General features: G+C 32.4%; 2 protein-coding genes across 3 annotated transcripts; both read right to left on the minus strand.

Annotated features, from left to right (window-relative positions):
• Window positions 1–107: 107 nt before the first annotated feature.
• On the minus strand, window positions 108–9,994 carry LOC110660637 (phosphoinositide phosphatase SAC6). 2 transcript variants are annotated; one of them, XM_021819001.2, is made up of 21 exons: window positions 9,716–9,994; window positions 9,441–9,614; window positions 9,263–9,346; window positions 8,857–8,984; window positions 8,671–8,762; window positions 7,988–8,045; window positions 7,615–7,671; window positions 7,481–7,514; window positions 7,279–7,359; window positions 6,400–6,506; window positions 5,971–6,057; window positions 5,795–5,872; window positions 5,452–5,522; window positions 5,268–5,366; window positions 4,991–5,090; window positions 4,464–4,572; window positions 4,263–4,335; window positions 3,163–3,256; window positions 2,535–2,627; window positions 2,099–2,165; window positions 108–604 (listed from the first exon to the last, which is right to left on the minus strand). In XM_021819001.2, exons 2-21 carry the CDS (start codon window positions 9,586–9,588, stop codon window positions 474–476), a joined length of 1,791 nt encoding a protein of 596 aa, XP_021674693.2. In that variant the 5' UTR covers window positions 9,589–9,614; window positions 9,716–9,994; the 3' UTR covers window positions 108–473. The 2 variants fall into 2 exon arrangements, with proteins under 2 accessions (XP_021674693.2, XP_021674685.2); XM_021818993.2 differs by having other exon boundaries at window positions 9,710–9,993.
• A 2,062-nt stretch (window positions 9,995–12,056) lies between these two features.
• LOC110660630 (catalase-2) lies at window positions 12,057–15,323 on the minus strand. Its single transcript, XM_021818980.2, has 8 exons — window positions 15,158–15,323; window positions 14,981–15,077; window positions 14,590–14,867; window positions 13,197–13,973; window positions 12,911–13,000; window positions 12,610–12,677; window positions 12,374–12,467; window positions 12,057–12,275 (listed from the first exon to the last, which is right to left on the minus strand). Exons 1-8 carry the CDS (start codon window positions 15,170–15,172, stop codon window positions 12,216–12,218), a joined length of 1,479 nt encoding a protein of 492 aa, XP_021674672.1. The 5' UTR covers window positions 15,173–15,323; the 3' UTR covers window positions 12,057–12,215.
• Window positions 15,324–16,033: the final 710 nt, after the last annotated feature.

The following is a 16,033-nucleotide window of genomic DNA, read 5'->3' on the forward strand; positions in this document are numbered from 1 at the left end:
GAGCTGACCCAAAATAAAATTTTCCACAATGCAAATAGCACAATAAAGCAAGGCCACTGATGAACTTCCAAATATTCATGGATTCAAATTCAATTAAAAAAAGGGGCTAAAGCTCAAACTTCTTAATTGCTTTAAATATAAAATAGGCACCAACCATTATACAAAGTTATAATTACTACCAATTTTGGCCATGGTAGGTTTGATACAGAAAGGTTCAAGCTGTAAACAATTCCTCTAACCCTACCACCTAAATATTTTGAGCTTGAACCATAAAGAAAATCCAATAATACATGACACAATAAAAATGAAATACAACAAAAAAGAAATTGCCTTTCAGGCCAACAAATGCATGAATTTATCGCGTATCAAAGCTATGTAGAGGAGACCAAACAAAATTATGGAAGAACAAAAAATAAGCACCACCTAAGAATTCACAGGAAAGTCATATATGCCAGAGCATTCTGAACCTATAATCAATGCCGAGGTTTATGCAGACGTGGCCGATTGCAGAAAATCCGTCCATTGGCCCTCACAAATGCTGCAATAGCAACAGTAATGCTTGCCCATATAATCGAGAAGAACAAGTGCCGAAGATCATATCGAACTGCACAAGAGATGGGTAACTTAATATTCCTTCAGTCCAAGCCCAACAACAATCTTATTATTCACGGGAAGAAATAATTGACAAAAAAGACCAATAAGCAAGATTTGCTTCTCTGAGTGGCTAAATCAAACTAATATTTTCCATATCTATATCCTAACTGTTAACCAAGGTACTTTTACCATTATACACGCGTGCATATGTGCACACACACATATAGGAAAGGGATCCATTTTACACAAATATACAAATTTTAATAACAGAAACTTTTTGAACATTTAATAATTGAGCAATGCATTTGATGCACGTTTTATGTAGATTATGCATTTCAAATTTTATCAAATATTATATATTTTGGTAATTTTATTCATAAATATATCAAGTAAAATTTAAACATTAAATATTTATGCCAATAAAAAAAGGACATAAATCCATCAGTTGACTTAAAATTCTATATGCATCATCTAGATGAATAGAGATAAAATCCAACAGTTAATTTGTCAAAAATAAATCATATATAAAGTTTGGGAACTATGCAAGAGAGTTCTTGTTGTAACTTTCATGTAAATACCCTTCTTTCTCTTTCTCTCTCTCTCTCTCTCTCTTAGACACAAATATCGCCTTAAATTGCATGTCAACTATATTTTCTATCCGAACATTTTTTTACTTTCCATCATTTTGACTTGTCTGATTTCCAGTAAAACCAGTAAACAAAACATTTATATAATAACATACATTCTTCAGAGTGGATAGATTTTAAAATAAACAAATTTAGAAGCTTATATACCTCAACTTTAAAACTAGATCATCTTTAGGTTGTAATCTACCTTATAATAATGATACCGTCAATGGCAAGGACAAAAAATTATTTGATTTTTATAATTCTTATGATGATATAGAAATAATATTAAACTAAAGAAATAAGTGGAGAAAACAAGTTAAACCTACACCAGAAAGTAAACACCCACAACCATTAAATCTGCATACATATTTCACAGAATCTCTCTCTCTCTCTCTCTCTCTCTCTCTCTCTCTCTCTCTCTCCCCCCTCATCCGTCTGTGTAATTGCACTTACCCACGTATGTGCATGTACAGGGAGTTAGGGACAACCATGTCACTATGGTAAATTTATCAAAAGGAAAAAGCAAGGTGAATTAAACCTCAACATTCACAAATGTTAATCCTACATGCAAGGTGCATCCAGGCCATTCACAATTATGGGTGAAGATCATCTATAAGAAACCTTTCTCAGGCTTAAGGTCAAATGTGAAACTAAATATTTTATCCAATAACTAAGCTTCTTGAAACTTTTTTTTTCCCTAGAATTTCTTGAAACTGAGATAATGGACTTCCATCTATATATACACATGATTTAATTAAGTTGGTTTTTGACCTTGCATCTCCTTTGGGTGCATGTTGCTTCCAACCCTCTTATGTGAATCACAGCACAAAAGCACTACAAACAATAAATATGACTAGTAGTACCAGTCAACTCACCTTGCCAGAGTGACATCATGGAAAAAAAGAACCCAGCCAAGACCAATGATAAAGCCAGCGGAAAAGACTGCAAAGGGAGTTTGAGGTTATAGTCTGAGCTAGGTAGTCTAAGTAACAACATACACATTCTATTAAAGTTACAGACATAAGAATCTTGTCCACATCCAGAATCGACTGCATGGGCTAAAAATGTCAAGGGAAGTTATGACGACTATTTTGGGAGAGAGCAATTAATAGTCCATCATCAAGGTGAACTTAATGTTGTACTTGTTTCCAGACTTGGGATATGCTCAACAATGAAATGCAACAGTTTAGCACAACTTTGATATTTTCATGTGTTCCATGTTGTAAGCTTTATTAACAAGGATACTGAAAATCCCAAGAGATGTTTAAAATATATTTTCAAAAATAAATTATTAATTTGACTTATACTCACAGCAATATTCTCAAGGCCTCCTGTTTGAGATGGAGGGGTCATATCTCTGCTCACAGAAACAATGTAATGTCCATGTAAGAGATCAATTGCATCCTTCGCATGCAGGCCAAAAATGAAAATCAGTCAGTAAACCATTGAGAATTTTATAGAAGAGATAATCCCATTCAGAAGACACCTCTTGTAGTTCAAGGTAGCTTTCATCCAAGAAATATATATATATTTAAAAATTAGGCATTAGCAAGAAATCCAAAATCAAGTACAATAAATTACTACTATAAAATAAATAAATACATTATCAATCAAGCAAAGCTTGTTAATAGAACACATTGGAGTTTTGACACAAAAGGTAATAACCAACTAATGACCAGCAAAGCTTTAAAACAACTTACTGCTTTTATAAAACAAATTATCATCCAAGCAAAGCACGTTAATAGAATATATTGATTATTAAAATTAGCTCACCGGAGTTTCAACACAAAAGATTATTACCAATTAATGAGCAGAAAAGCTTCATTTCTTTAATTAACTTGTCACACACACACACATGCACAAGGGGAAAATTTTATGATTAATGCTCCAGCATCTCTTCAATTGCCAATTTATCTTGATTTGAATGAAGGATACCCACCTGTTTTATACCATCAGAGAAGTTATTGAAATAATAGCGAGCAAGTGCATTCCAACCATCTTTAAGGATCCCTTGGGCTGTCCTCTGGCCACATCTGCAATTCAACACGAGCAAAAAAACTTAGCAAAGCATAAGAGGAAAAAAAAATATATCAATGCAAGCAAATATGGCCGTCATAATTACTGCAAAGACTGAAGAATGTAATGAAGCTTTTTTTACCAAAAGCATCAAAAGTAGGAAGAATTGCAATAAGCAAAAAGAGAATATGCAGGGTGTCATTATGAAATTGGCGCACTGCATTTTAGAAAAATCAGACTTCTAGGTCTCCCACATTTTTTAGAGATCCATGAACTAAATGATGAATATTGATGATACCAGTAGGTCTCAGTATCACTCCTCAACGACTAAAAACACTAATAGCAGGAAAAGATAAAGCACAAAATACATATATATCCAAAACGGAGAACATAATAGAATAAATTATATGAAATAGAAAAATTGCCATAAACAATTAACTGTAAGTGCACCTCATAAACACTGCACTAGTCAACATAGTGCATCAAAGAGAAATGACGAAAAGAGTAGAAAAGTATCATGTGGTTTTAATGCCTTGACACTGAAGGGACAGGAACTTTTTGCATTATTATAGCACTATGAAGTTTCATCTAATTAATATTCTAGTACCGTTTTGGCAAGTTTTCTTGAACTTATGTTTAGATATTATGCATAAAATAGCTCAATATACCAAACCAAATGTTTTAATCATGACATCTACAGTTTCTTGTAAAAAGAAAAAAAAAATTTAAATTTTCTGTTTCCTCTACTCAGAAGATTTACTTACAATAGACAATGAAAAAAAAAATGCTTGAGAATAGAACAATTACTTCTACTAGACAGCAGCATAAGCCTGACCAACTTGCATACAAACACTAACTCACACCAATATAAATAAAGTCAAAAGATGAGAACAACATGCATCTGCAAATGCCATTTTAGGAAAATTTCAAAAAGCTTTGTGCCACTGGTTTTCAGTAAATTTGGCATAAGAATACGTATGTATTTTGCATACAAAACTTTTGAATAGAACCACAGAAATGTACCTTACAAAATCTCCTTTTAAAGCAGGAGTTCCAGAATATTGAATGCTTATGTCATCCCCATGATTGGCCCACACTGAAGGCAGAAAACAGTAGAACATTAGAAACTGTGTTAACAGTAGTAGACAACTATAAAGATGCTGGATAACTAGTGAGCTTCATAATTGTTCTCAAAAAGCAAGTAGAAAATATGAATGTACTCACATATTTTAAAGCTTTCATCAAAATTTGGATGTGAGCTAATTGTTTCTTCTGCACCAAAAACACCAATCCTTCTAAGTTGGATTTCTAACATTCTTCGACCAATCATGCTCTGCGGCCATAAATAAACATGGTTATATGAAGTACATAATCCAACAAAGAAAAAAAAATGAATGAGTGATCACATAAAAGGACAAATCTACTGGCACATCATATGCATAAGTTAAATGAAAATACAAATTAAATAAAATTATTGGTTTTGACAAGTTAAGCAATTTGGAGTTTTGAGGAACAAAAAAAGTTTTAATCAATGAGAATTATATTGATTTCAATGTGCTCGTTCTTTAATTACATATAAATATATTGAACAGAGGCATCATCATAAATAAATGCCATGGAAAATTGCAGCTCAACATTCTGGAACCCTAAGTGAATCCAACTTCTAATTTGCAAAACATATGCTATTTATATTTTTGACTCCAAAGAAACCCAGAAGGAAAATAGTACAACAGTCACTGAAATTAACCTACCTGGGTAACATTTGTACGGTCTAAGCAATCAATGCAGTTGGTCCTTACAACCCCAATTTGCTCCTTTATTTTCTCATCCTTTTCATTCAACAAAAGGTACCTATCAGTTATAAATAAAGTTAGAAATTATTAAAATATCAAAGCCAAACCAACCTCAATGAGTTGATATTGGGAAAACCTCTCTTTCTCTCTCTGTCTCTCCTTGTGAGCAAATGCAACCAAAATATATTCAAGAAAAATCAAATCTAACATTTCAAACCTCTGAACAAAGCCTTACCCACTTTTCTCAAGGAAATCCGCAATTTGGTCATAAAGGATAGAAAGGCGCTCAAAGTGAATATGCCCACAGATTTTGTGAAAATCGAAGTGCAGATATCTACAACATTCAATAGCTCTTTAGCATCAGTCAGGACAACATTTTAAAAAAAAATGAGTAATGGTTACATGGAAGGAAATTCTACCTTACATCATCACTAATGATGTGCTGCATTGCACTGGCAAATTTTTCGCTTAAGCGTCCCTCACCTCCATGCTGATAAGTATGAAAGGGTATCAACAACAAATGGCCCAAAATAACAATCCAAATACATACATGCACTCTCACCAAACACACATGTAAACTGAGAGCTTATACATAATAAATAGTGTATCTGATGCTCAGTTCACAAGTATGTGCATGCCCTGTTTATCCTCTTTAATGACATAAAAAGACACGAAAGTGACCAAGCAATTGGGTATATAAAATCATTAGGTGAAAATGAGCAACTACAAAATTGAACAATCTCATGATAATATAATATGCACCTTATTGACAAGGTCAACTGCTAATACAAACCCATATTTCTTTCTCAAATCCAGAAAATGCCGCTCCGCTACTTGAGGCTGGATAACAAGAAAAATGACAGAAGTCAATTTAGGGGAAAAAGAAGCCTGAAAATAGTGTGATCAAACAATACCATGGAGGAATATATAACACTCACAGCATCCTCAGATTTGACAATCTCAAACTTAGGCTTATATGTCAAATTGACAATCTGCTCCCAAAGAAATGGCATTGAACCCCGAACCTAAACAAGGCAATAAAAAGAAGAAATAATATGCGAAAATTGAGAAGTAAATCCATCTGTCACAAAAATGCGCAACTTAAGCTTCTAAAGCATATCCCATCAATACCATATACCATGTAATAAGAATGCCAAGCATCAGAATACACCCTTATTCAATCTATTGATGACATTCATTTACCCTCAATGCCTGGTTCAGAATCTTTATGCCACATTGCTCTTTCCTTTTAGCATTTAGGACCCTCGGTTCATAATCAGTATTCTAATTTGAAGAAGCTCATAATAATACAATGAATCCGTTCCAAGAGTTTAATCATGAGTAGAAATATATGCATAAAAATTTACCTGAACAAATGATGTTGTAAACCCGTTCAAATGTACAATTTGTTCAGATTCTACAAAATTGGCAACATACCCATCAGGATCAGCTCCTCTTCTCCACATGCGAGTGCCTTCCAAGAAATACAAATTCTCATGAAATTGATTAGATGAAAAATTAGCATACATGCATTTGATTATGCTCCTGGGAAGAATGATGCAACCAGTTCCTCCCACAATATTTGAAGCATGAAGAAAAGTTTCAATGTTTTTCATCATGCTTTTACTTCAGCAGTCATCATGACCTCAAAACATTAACAATATCTTTAAAGAGAAAAAAAATGAAAAGAATCAATATTTCATGTTACTATTCAATCAATCCAGGACAGAGGGAAAAAGAGAGAGAGAGAGAGAGAGAGAGAGAGAGAGAGAGAGAGAGAGAGAGAAACAACATCCTCACATATAAATTTATTTTAAGATTTCCTTAAACATTCTTCAAGATTCAAAACATTAACAGTAAAGAGAAAAAAAAATATATAAGATTAATATTTCATGTTACTATGCAATCAATCCATTAGAAGCAACAAGGAGAAACAACCCTCTTACATACAAATTTATAATTTATTTATGATGATTTTTCATTTTTGTTTTAGTCACTGTACTTGTAATATTTCTTTAAATGAGAACTCCGAATCTCTGATCAGTGTCATCATGGTTTCATAATAAATCTAAAATGCATTTTAGATGTGGCCCATCACTCCTAATTAGCATTCCTGCTTGAGCATATATGTTACTGAAACAACTAGTTGGGTAAAAAAAAAATTGACAAATACTTGCAAATCGAACATAGATCAAGATTTAGGCTGGAAGAAAACGAGAGAATATTGAACAACATGCTATAATTACCATTTCTCCTTGTGCATCTCCTAGCGAACAGAGTAACTTCAATTATATCTTTTCCAATGGCTGCTTGGAAGTTCTGAAAGCCTGATCATCAGTTAAGAATAAACTCAAATGGAAAGATACATAAACATTGACCATTTAGTAGCTAAACTAAAGTAAACTTGTTTTCATGTCAGGCCATAAAATTTAATTTTGACAAGGATATTCCCTTGGACAACAGGAAGCAGATATGGATCAAGCTGCAGACAAGAGACCCGTTAAATGATCAGAACTTGTTAGCTACAAACTCCCAACACCATAAAAAAATAACAACATACAGAACTAAGGAAACAGTTCAACCTTATTATCTATGAGCACTTCCAACATATAATTGTTCCATAGAAACCTGGGCTCTGCCTGTGAAAAACATTTGATGAGAAAAAAAACCTACAAATTCTTTTGAAATTTAATCACAAAATATGTCAATGGAGATTTACTCATGGGGACATAAGAGATTATTGTTTACAAAGCCAAGCACAACCAACAGAGTAAGTTAACAAAAAGGAGGGGAAAAAAAAGAAGGAAAAAAAGAAAAAGAAAGAAAGAAAGGAGGAATCTCCATTTACGAACCAGCAGCTTTTCACAGCAAAAAATTGCACCAAAACAGAAAAGGAGAAAGATAAAGGAAGAAGAAGAAGAAAGAAAGGTAATGATTTTAAATGTCAAAAGTTACCTGTCTCCAAAGTGGAAGTAATTTAGATTCATCACCCAAATCGTGCAATCGCTGTGCACTGTAGCAAAAAAAAAAAAGATATTATACAAGTTAATATTTTCACCTCATAAAATTGGTGCTTTTTTCCTTGGATTGGATAGAAGCAAAACAACAACCAGCTTTAGATGACTTTTCACAAAGTTGAGCCATCAATAGGTTGAGCATTAATCTTTGTTTAATAATACCATCTTGTTTGAAGTCCAGCCATTTGCCTGATAGTTATCTCTGTTTATGCTTTCACATAAAGACAACCATGTTTCTTACTTATATTTCAACCAGAAAACTATCATTTTGTTTCTATATTTACTTTTGTTTTCCTTGTGAATAATTAAGAAATTAAGCTCTACTTTCATTAAGTTCACATAGTAATCCCAACTGAATGTTCCAAGCTTAGTAGCTTACACACCAATTTCCTTGAAACATCTTTTTCTTTATTCCCCTTTTTTTATAATTAACATGTATGCTATAAATCCATAATCTGGAGTATATAAACCAAAGGAAGATTTAGCACTTCAAATTCAATTCAACTGCTAGTGCACAACCATTTAAGATTTTTGAGCAAGGTTTCCACAACTTAAAAAACAACTGGGCACATTGCCCATAATTAAAAATAAACAAACAGGATAAATGTGCTACTTCTTCACCTCAGTGTTAAATTGGTGTCATATGAGAAATAAAGACCACAAGTCCGCTCGGCAACACTAAGCAGCCCAGAGAATTCAGTCTCCACCTTTTTCTGCCAAAGTTGGTATAACAATTGTAGACTAAAGCATTTTCTACTCACATAACCAGAAATCAGTGCATTGGAAGCAAAGTAACAGCAGATTCACCTGTTCTGCAGAGGAATTTTTAAGAGAGTGATCGCAAGGCAAAACCTTCAATGATGAAATTTTGAAGATAGGATGTCCCAAGTATGATCCAACACATTCCCGTTCTGATATAACAATTAAGTATGACCCTAAAGCATTGTAGAATTTATAATAATGTCAGAACAAAATGCAATTCAGAGCTAAAAAGAATAAATTTGTGTTACAGCACAATTTTGTAAAATCAAACATCCATCCTCGAAATGCTATTGATAAAAACAACATTAAGAGCAATGAAAGTACAAATTTAGAGTGCGAATTGACACTAGCCATGTTTCCTTTGGCACTTATAGATACAATCAAGTAAAAAAGCAACAGCATTTGGCCTCAGAGAATTGAATTTTGATCTTAAGTAAAATGTTTTTGTTACCTGCTACAAGCTTAAGCATTCCAACTACACCAAAAATAGTCCTAATTTTAGGAACACGAAGAGAGCTGCATTCTGGAACTCCACCTGGAATCCAAATAAATAAATAAATAAAAATGTAACAGTTACCTAATCATGCACAAACTAAAAAAAAAAAAAGAAAACAAAAAGCAACACAAACCAATGAGTTTCATGGAACCATCAACACGACTAACAGCCAAAAGAGAACTAGAAGATCCATCGGTTGGTTCAATCACATACTCATCTGGAAATTCCCAGAGACGCATACGTGTATATAGCTTCTGCGCCGACTCTGCCCTCTCCATCATTATTATTTTATTAATAAACCAATTCCCTTAAAAAAAAAAAACACTCAAGATCAATAAAAACAACCATTAATTCAAGTTCAAACACAAGCAAAAGATGAAGAAGAGAAGATGTGTGAGTTACCTGAACCTTATTAAAGAGATCACACAGACGTGGAAAGTATGAGATCCAACGAAAGCAGAGGAGAAAATCTACAGCTTTAGCTTTGAGAATTGAAGAATAATTCTATAAAAAAAAAATTTGGGTTTGATCTCTATCTGTTTGAAAATAAGGGAAGTGGGGAGCTTCAGGGTTCAACAGGTTCGGGCTTGAGAAAAGGCGAGGGAATATGCTAGCATTTCGCCTCTGAAACTGAAGGAGTGATCCGTTACCCACCTTGCCCTTTTTGATATGGTCAATTGCTGACAATTTTGTTGCTCCATTCCCACCGTTGGATTTGATTACCCAACGTAAGTAACCATATCTTCTGGACCGCTGTTTTTTTTCTTTCTTTCTTTCTTTTTATTTGTTTCAGAAAAGATTTACCCGAATCTTGCAGAGGAAAAAAAAAAAAAAAAAAAAAAAATATATATATATATATATATATATATATATATATAATTTTTTTACAACAGAAAGAAATTTGAGTAGGGAAATGATATTAGTATTTGTATACAAATAATTTTTATAAAAATAATTTTTTTTTTCATTCTTTTTCAATTTAGAGAGAAATCTTTTAAATTAAATATAAAATATAATAATACATATTTTATTCTTTTCTACTCTTTCTTTTTTTTTTCTCTCTTCAATTTAATATTTAAATAAGAGAATTTAAATAAATTAAATTTCATTTCTTTTTTTCATTTCTCTCGACCCATCATATAATGAAAAAAGTTTTCATATATAAGTAAAAGGGAAAGTAAAAATCAATGAATTTTAATTTTGTGCTATTAAATTGTTTTTAAAATTGTAAGATATCAAACTTGAATTTAAATAAAATTTAATTATATTAAAAAAATAATATAAATAAAAAAAATATAAATAAAGTTATCATAGATTTAAAATTTTATTTCTTTCATGTTAGAAAGGTGTGATTGATTGCTGATTGACTGTAAACCAGAGATTTTGAGTTTAAAAAGCTTTTTCTAACAAGGTGTCGATCTTTATTGTATAAAAGTTACTCTATGGTAACGTAATTTTTTTAATGAAATAAAATTATTTTATTATGAAAAATAAAATAATTTAATAAAATTTTATAATTCATCTTATGAGATTTTTGTAAATTGATACATTGGTAAAATAATTAGTTGAGAAAAATTTATTAAATAAAACTTTTTCATATAAAAGAAACATATAATATTTTTTTGAAAGTCTAATAGATAAATTATATATGGTAAAACTTATTCAAAAATTGTAGGAACAGTTTTGGGGTTTATTAAATATTATTTATCAAAATTTTTAAAGAATATTATATGTATTTTTCTTTTATGAGGAAATTTTATTTTTTTATTAAATTAATAAATTTTTGATAATTAACTACTTTGTGAAAAAAAGAATTATTTGACAAAAATATCAATAGATAAGTTATAAGGAGATTACATAAAATGTCAATTCAGCTTCATTGATTATTTAATAAAATAGATTTTATGTACATATAATGGTAGAAGAAATGGGATGAATTTTAATAATCATTCTTGAACTTATTTACTTGTAATATTACAGGCTCTCAACTTAAAAATGTAACATAAAACACCAACAAATTTTACATTTTACACAGTAAAATTTATCTAACCTTTAATTATTGATTTTTCAGTTAAATGCTGATCTAGACAATTCAAGTATGTAGCTTAGTCTGTATTTCTCTTTTCTCTCTAAAACCATGTCTAAATTAAATCATTATCCTCTCTATAGATAAAATAATTTTTCATGTGTAGAGAGAATAATTTTACATTTTGCAAAAGAAAAAAGAAAGAAATATTAACAAAACACCATGTGGGAACTGTTTACATCAGTGTCTAACTGAAAAATTAATAATTAAAAGTCAGAGGAATTTTACTGTGTAAAATTTGAAAGTCTATAAAATTTTATGTTACATTTTAAAGTTAAAAAACTATAATGTTATAATTATATAAGTTCACAGACAGTTATCAAAATTTATCCGGAAGGAATGAGATTTGTAATATTGTTGGCAAAGAGAGTCATGGCCCTGCCCTAAAATACACCAAAACCATAACTAGTAAGCAAATAGTGGGCAAACACAAACTATGAACGAAGAGGAATTTGTTTAGTGAACTCTTTCCTCCTCCTCGTTGTCCCTACACTCTTATTCCTGTTATTTTTTCTGTGCTTCCAAAAGTTTTTACATTGCTTTATGTGCTTTGATCTTCAAATCACACAGGCCTGCAAAGCTTTCTTTCTTATTCTTCTTTTTTATTTTTATTTTTTGAGGAAATATACACTGGGAAACTTATTCAAAACATAGAAACTCACATTTAACACATTAATTAGGACATCTTATTACAAAGACTCTTGGTAGTACGTCACAAAGCTGCAATGTTTTTAACTTCTTAACTAAAGCATATGTATATGCGCTACAGTAATTAGATTGAAATAATGTGACTATGAATATTTGAGACATTGTTTCTGCTCATCATATTGTTGGCCTCATGTTGAGGTGAGAAGCAAGCTTCTGGCCCAGAGACTTGCAAGCCTGCAGCAATACCAACAAATTGTATCAGTAATCTTCAAATCAACTGAATATTAATGTAGGTGTGTTCATATTTATATGTCAGAAGATGGAAACTCCACCTGAGACCAGTATGAAATCCAAATACTGCGGATTTCATAGGTAACCCTTGGGTCAGACAAGGCCTTAACCCAACGTCGAACAAATCGCTCTTGCCTAGAAGAGAATATCAGAAAGAACAAAAATTGTAAACGCAAATATGCATTCGAATATCAAATTTAAATCTAAAAGTGAAAACTGAAAAGGGACCAAAATAAGAAAAAAAAAGGGTATGAAATTACAAGGTAATTAAGCATACCTGTCTGGTGAAAAGGAACGGTATCTGTCCCCAGGCTGCTTGAAGTTATTCTCCTTTGGAATGACAGACTGAACAATATGAAAACAAAGTGCTAACTCAGAATTATACATGTCTAACTGATTAATAGAAGCATACAACTAATAGCTAGTCCCATTTACGTAGATAAAACATTCCAAAGGGATCCGAAAAACAATAATTCCTTGGATCGCTATCAGCAGTTTGGTCTAAAATCATAGGAATTGTATGATCCATTTCATCTGTCAAGCATTTAAACAATGCAAGATATAGTACAGAAACAAACCTTCTCACGCTGTCCAGTGAGAATAGCAGGAGGTATAGGGTACTTCTCAGCATGACGAACAAGATCGTACCTTGAAGGGAAGTAATTGACCTGAAATCAATCCATCATGGCAAATAGTCCAAATTAAGTTGTAAGGAAAAGATCAGGTTAAAGGCAGCAAAAGTCGCACCAAACAATAAAGACGCAAGCTCATCCTTCTATCTAGAGGTGAGCAAATGTGTGAATGTTCACCCAATCATTTACATTTGTTGTATGCGTGAGAGATATATAGAGTAAGAGGAAGTACCTCCTCATCCCTATGCATAAAATTCATGAAACCATCATGGTGATTGTTGTGATGAGCACACTTGGGAGCATTTGCTGGAAGCTGCAGGTAATTTGGTCCAAGACGGTGCCTTTGAGTGTCAGAATAGGAGAAAATTCTAGTTTGCAGCAACTTATCATCAGAATAATAGACACCAGGCACTACAATAGAAGGGCAAAATGCAAGCTGCTCATTCTCAGCAAAGAAGTTATCGATATTCTTGTTCAAAACCAAACGACCCACAGGCTGCAAGGGCAAGATGTCTTCAGGCCACGTCTTGGTCACATCAAGTGGATCAAAGTCAAACTTGTCTTCATCAGCAGGATCAATTGTCTGAATGAAAAGCTTCCACTCAGGGTAGTTTCCAGCTGCAATCGAGTCATAGAGGTCCTGTGTGGCATGACTGTGGTTAGATCCACCAACTCTTATGGCCTCATCTTCCAACAAACTCTTAACCCCGCAAGTTGGTTTCCAATGGAATTTCACATAATGTGCCTTCCCAGCTTTGCTGATCAAAGTATAGGTGTTAACACCGGAGCCATCCATGTGTCTGTAATCCTGTGGAATACCAATATCGTCAAAGAGAAAAGTGAACATATGCAGGCTCTCTGGGTGGTGTGAGAAGAAGTCAAGTATCCTCCAGGTTTCCTGAATGTGTGATTTAGGGTTGGGTTTGAGAGCATGGACCATGTCAGGGAACTTCATCCCATCACGGATGAAAAAGACAGGGAAATTGTTGCCCACCAGGTCAAAGTTACCCTGAAAGCATAATTAATATATGGTCTAGTGAATAACTTCAAATTAAACAATCTATATCAGCTTGCACAGGAACTCAGAAACAGGGGAGGATAGAAAAAAAGTTAAAGAAACACGAAGCTCAGAGCTTAAGGATAACAAAGGCCACAGATATGTTGGTTTAAGTTTTACATAATTCCTTTGTGGAAATTCATATATAGAGAAAACTTGTTACCAATTTCAGTCAAAGAACATAGAGAGGCAGCATCAAATTTAAATGGGAAATTGTTAACTAATAACCAACACAAGCATGCATTGAGCATATTGATAGAATTTCCCTAATCAATTGAAACCTTAATGTTCTAGGCAAGTTAACTAATGAAAATGATGGGGAAAAGAAAGCAAGTTCTTTTACCTTATTATTATTATTATTATTATTATTATTATTATTATTATTATTATTATTATTGAGTTCCATTTTGCTTTTTCAACAGTAAAAGGCATCTGAAAGCAATTGTTGCTTTTTTTTTTTTTACAAGCCATTAAAAGCCAGTTAACGCGGGGAAAAAAAGAAGTCTTTAGCGAAAATAAAAGCAAGAAGAAATAACGAATTCCTCGAACAATAAGGAAATCTTATTACCTCTCTGGTGTAAAACTTGACAGCAAAACCTCGGGGGTCTCTGAGAGTTTCAGGACTTCCAAGCTCATGGATAACAGTAGAAAACCTGACAATAACAGGGGTCTGGACTCCAGGGGCTCGAAGGAAATCAGCGCAGGTGAGATGAGAGATATCATGAGTTACTTCAAAGAACCCTTTAGCACTAGCACCTCTAGCATGAACCACACGCTCTGGAATGCGTTCTCTGTCGAAATTCGCTAGCTTCTCCACCAAATGATAATCCTCAAGCAGAATTGGACCTGGCAAAAAAAAACAGCACAACCACCTCCAGTTAAGCCGAAAGCAGTTGGTTTTATATGAATATATACAACCGGGGAGCTTGATGGCTCGTAAACTAAAAATAGTTTTTTACCTCTGGAGCCAACAGTGAGGGAATTGTTATTGTTCCAGACAGGGGCACCAGAGTTTGTGGTGAAGAAAGGAGAATTGTAGGCGCTCGATGGACGATACTGCACCAAAACAGACAAGTGTTAGAAACTGTTTCGATCGGTTTAAGAAGTGAAATGAAATTCATGAAGATGTTGGGTACCTTGTAAGGATCCATGATGATGTTTCGGAGGAAGAGAGACGAGAGGGATTAAACTCTCGATAAGGAGAAGAAGAAGAAAAAGAAGAAGAAAGAGTAGAGTGCAGGTTGAAGAAAGCAAAGCTTTGTTTAATGCTATATTCATCTTCTTCTGCTAATTGGATGTCCGCGTGGCGAGCTTCTACTCACTTGACCCACCAAATATTCTTTACAGTGAAAATTAAAAAATATATATATATTAGATACCTTCCGAGGAGTTGTGAATTTCACATTTTTTAATTTAAAAAATAATTAATTTTTATAAATAATAAATACATTCAATAATTTTAATATAGAGTATAAATATTTTTTTATTAGAAAGATAAATATATTATACTACATAAAAACTGATAACATAATGCCATCTTACTTCAATATTAAAAAAATTATCACCAATAGCTCCAATTTGATATCAGTAATCTTGGAAGTTTTATTTCAGTTCAAGAAAAAAAAAATCCTGAATTTCAATCTTTAATTATAAAATTACAAAATTTTCACTACATTTAATTCGTGATATTTTAAATTAAATTATACTTAATTTATTCTTAAAAATTCTAAATATATGATCATAATTTCAATCTCTAAATTATTATAATATAAAACACTTTAATAAATTCTCAAATGTTCATCACACTTTTCGCCTATAATATATAAAACAAAAATATCTTAAACGAAAGAAAATTAATCAAAGTAATTTATAACATATTTAAGTAAAATACAAGCCAGCATATATCGGATAAGAAAGGACTATTGGAAACTTTTTTTTTTTTTTTTTTTTTAAAAAAGCAAGGATTTATGAGAACATTATGCATCCGCTTCTCTTTATCTGAGTTTTTGTGG

Source organism: Hevea brasiliensis, chromosome 16 (genome assembly GCF_030052815.1).
Source record: "Hevea brasiliensis isolate MT/VB/25A 57/8 chromosome 16, ASM3005281v1, whole genome shotgun sequence".
NCBI lineage: Eukaryota > Viridiplantae > Streptophyta > Magnoliopsida > Malpighiales > Euphorbiaceae > Hevea > Hevea brasiliensis.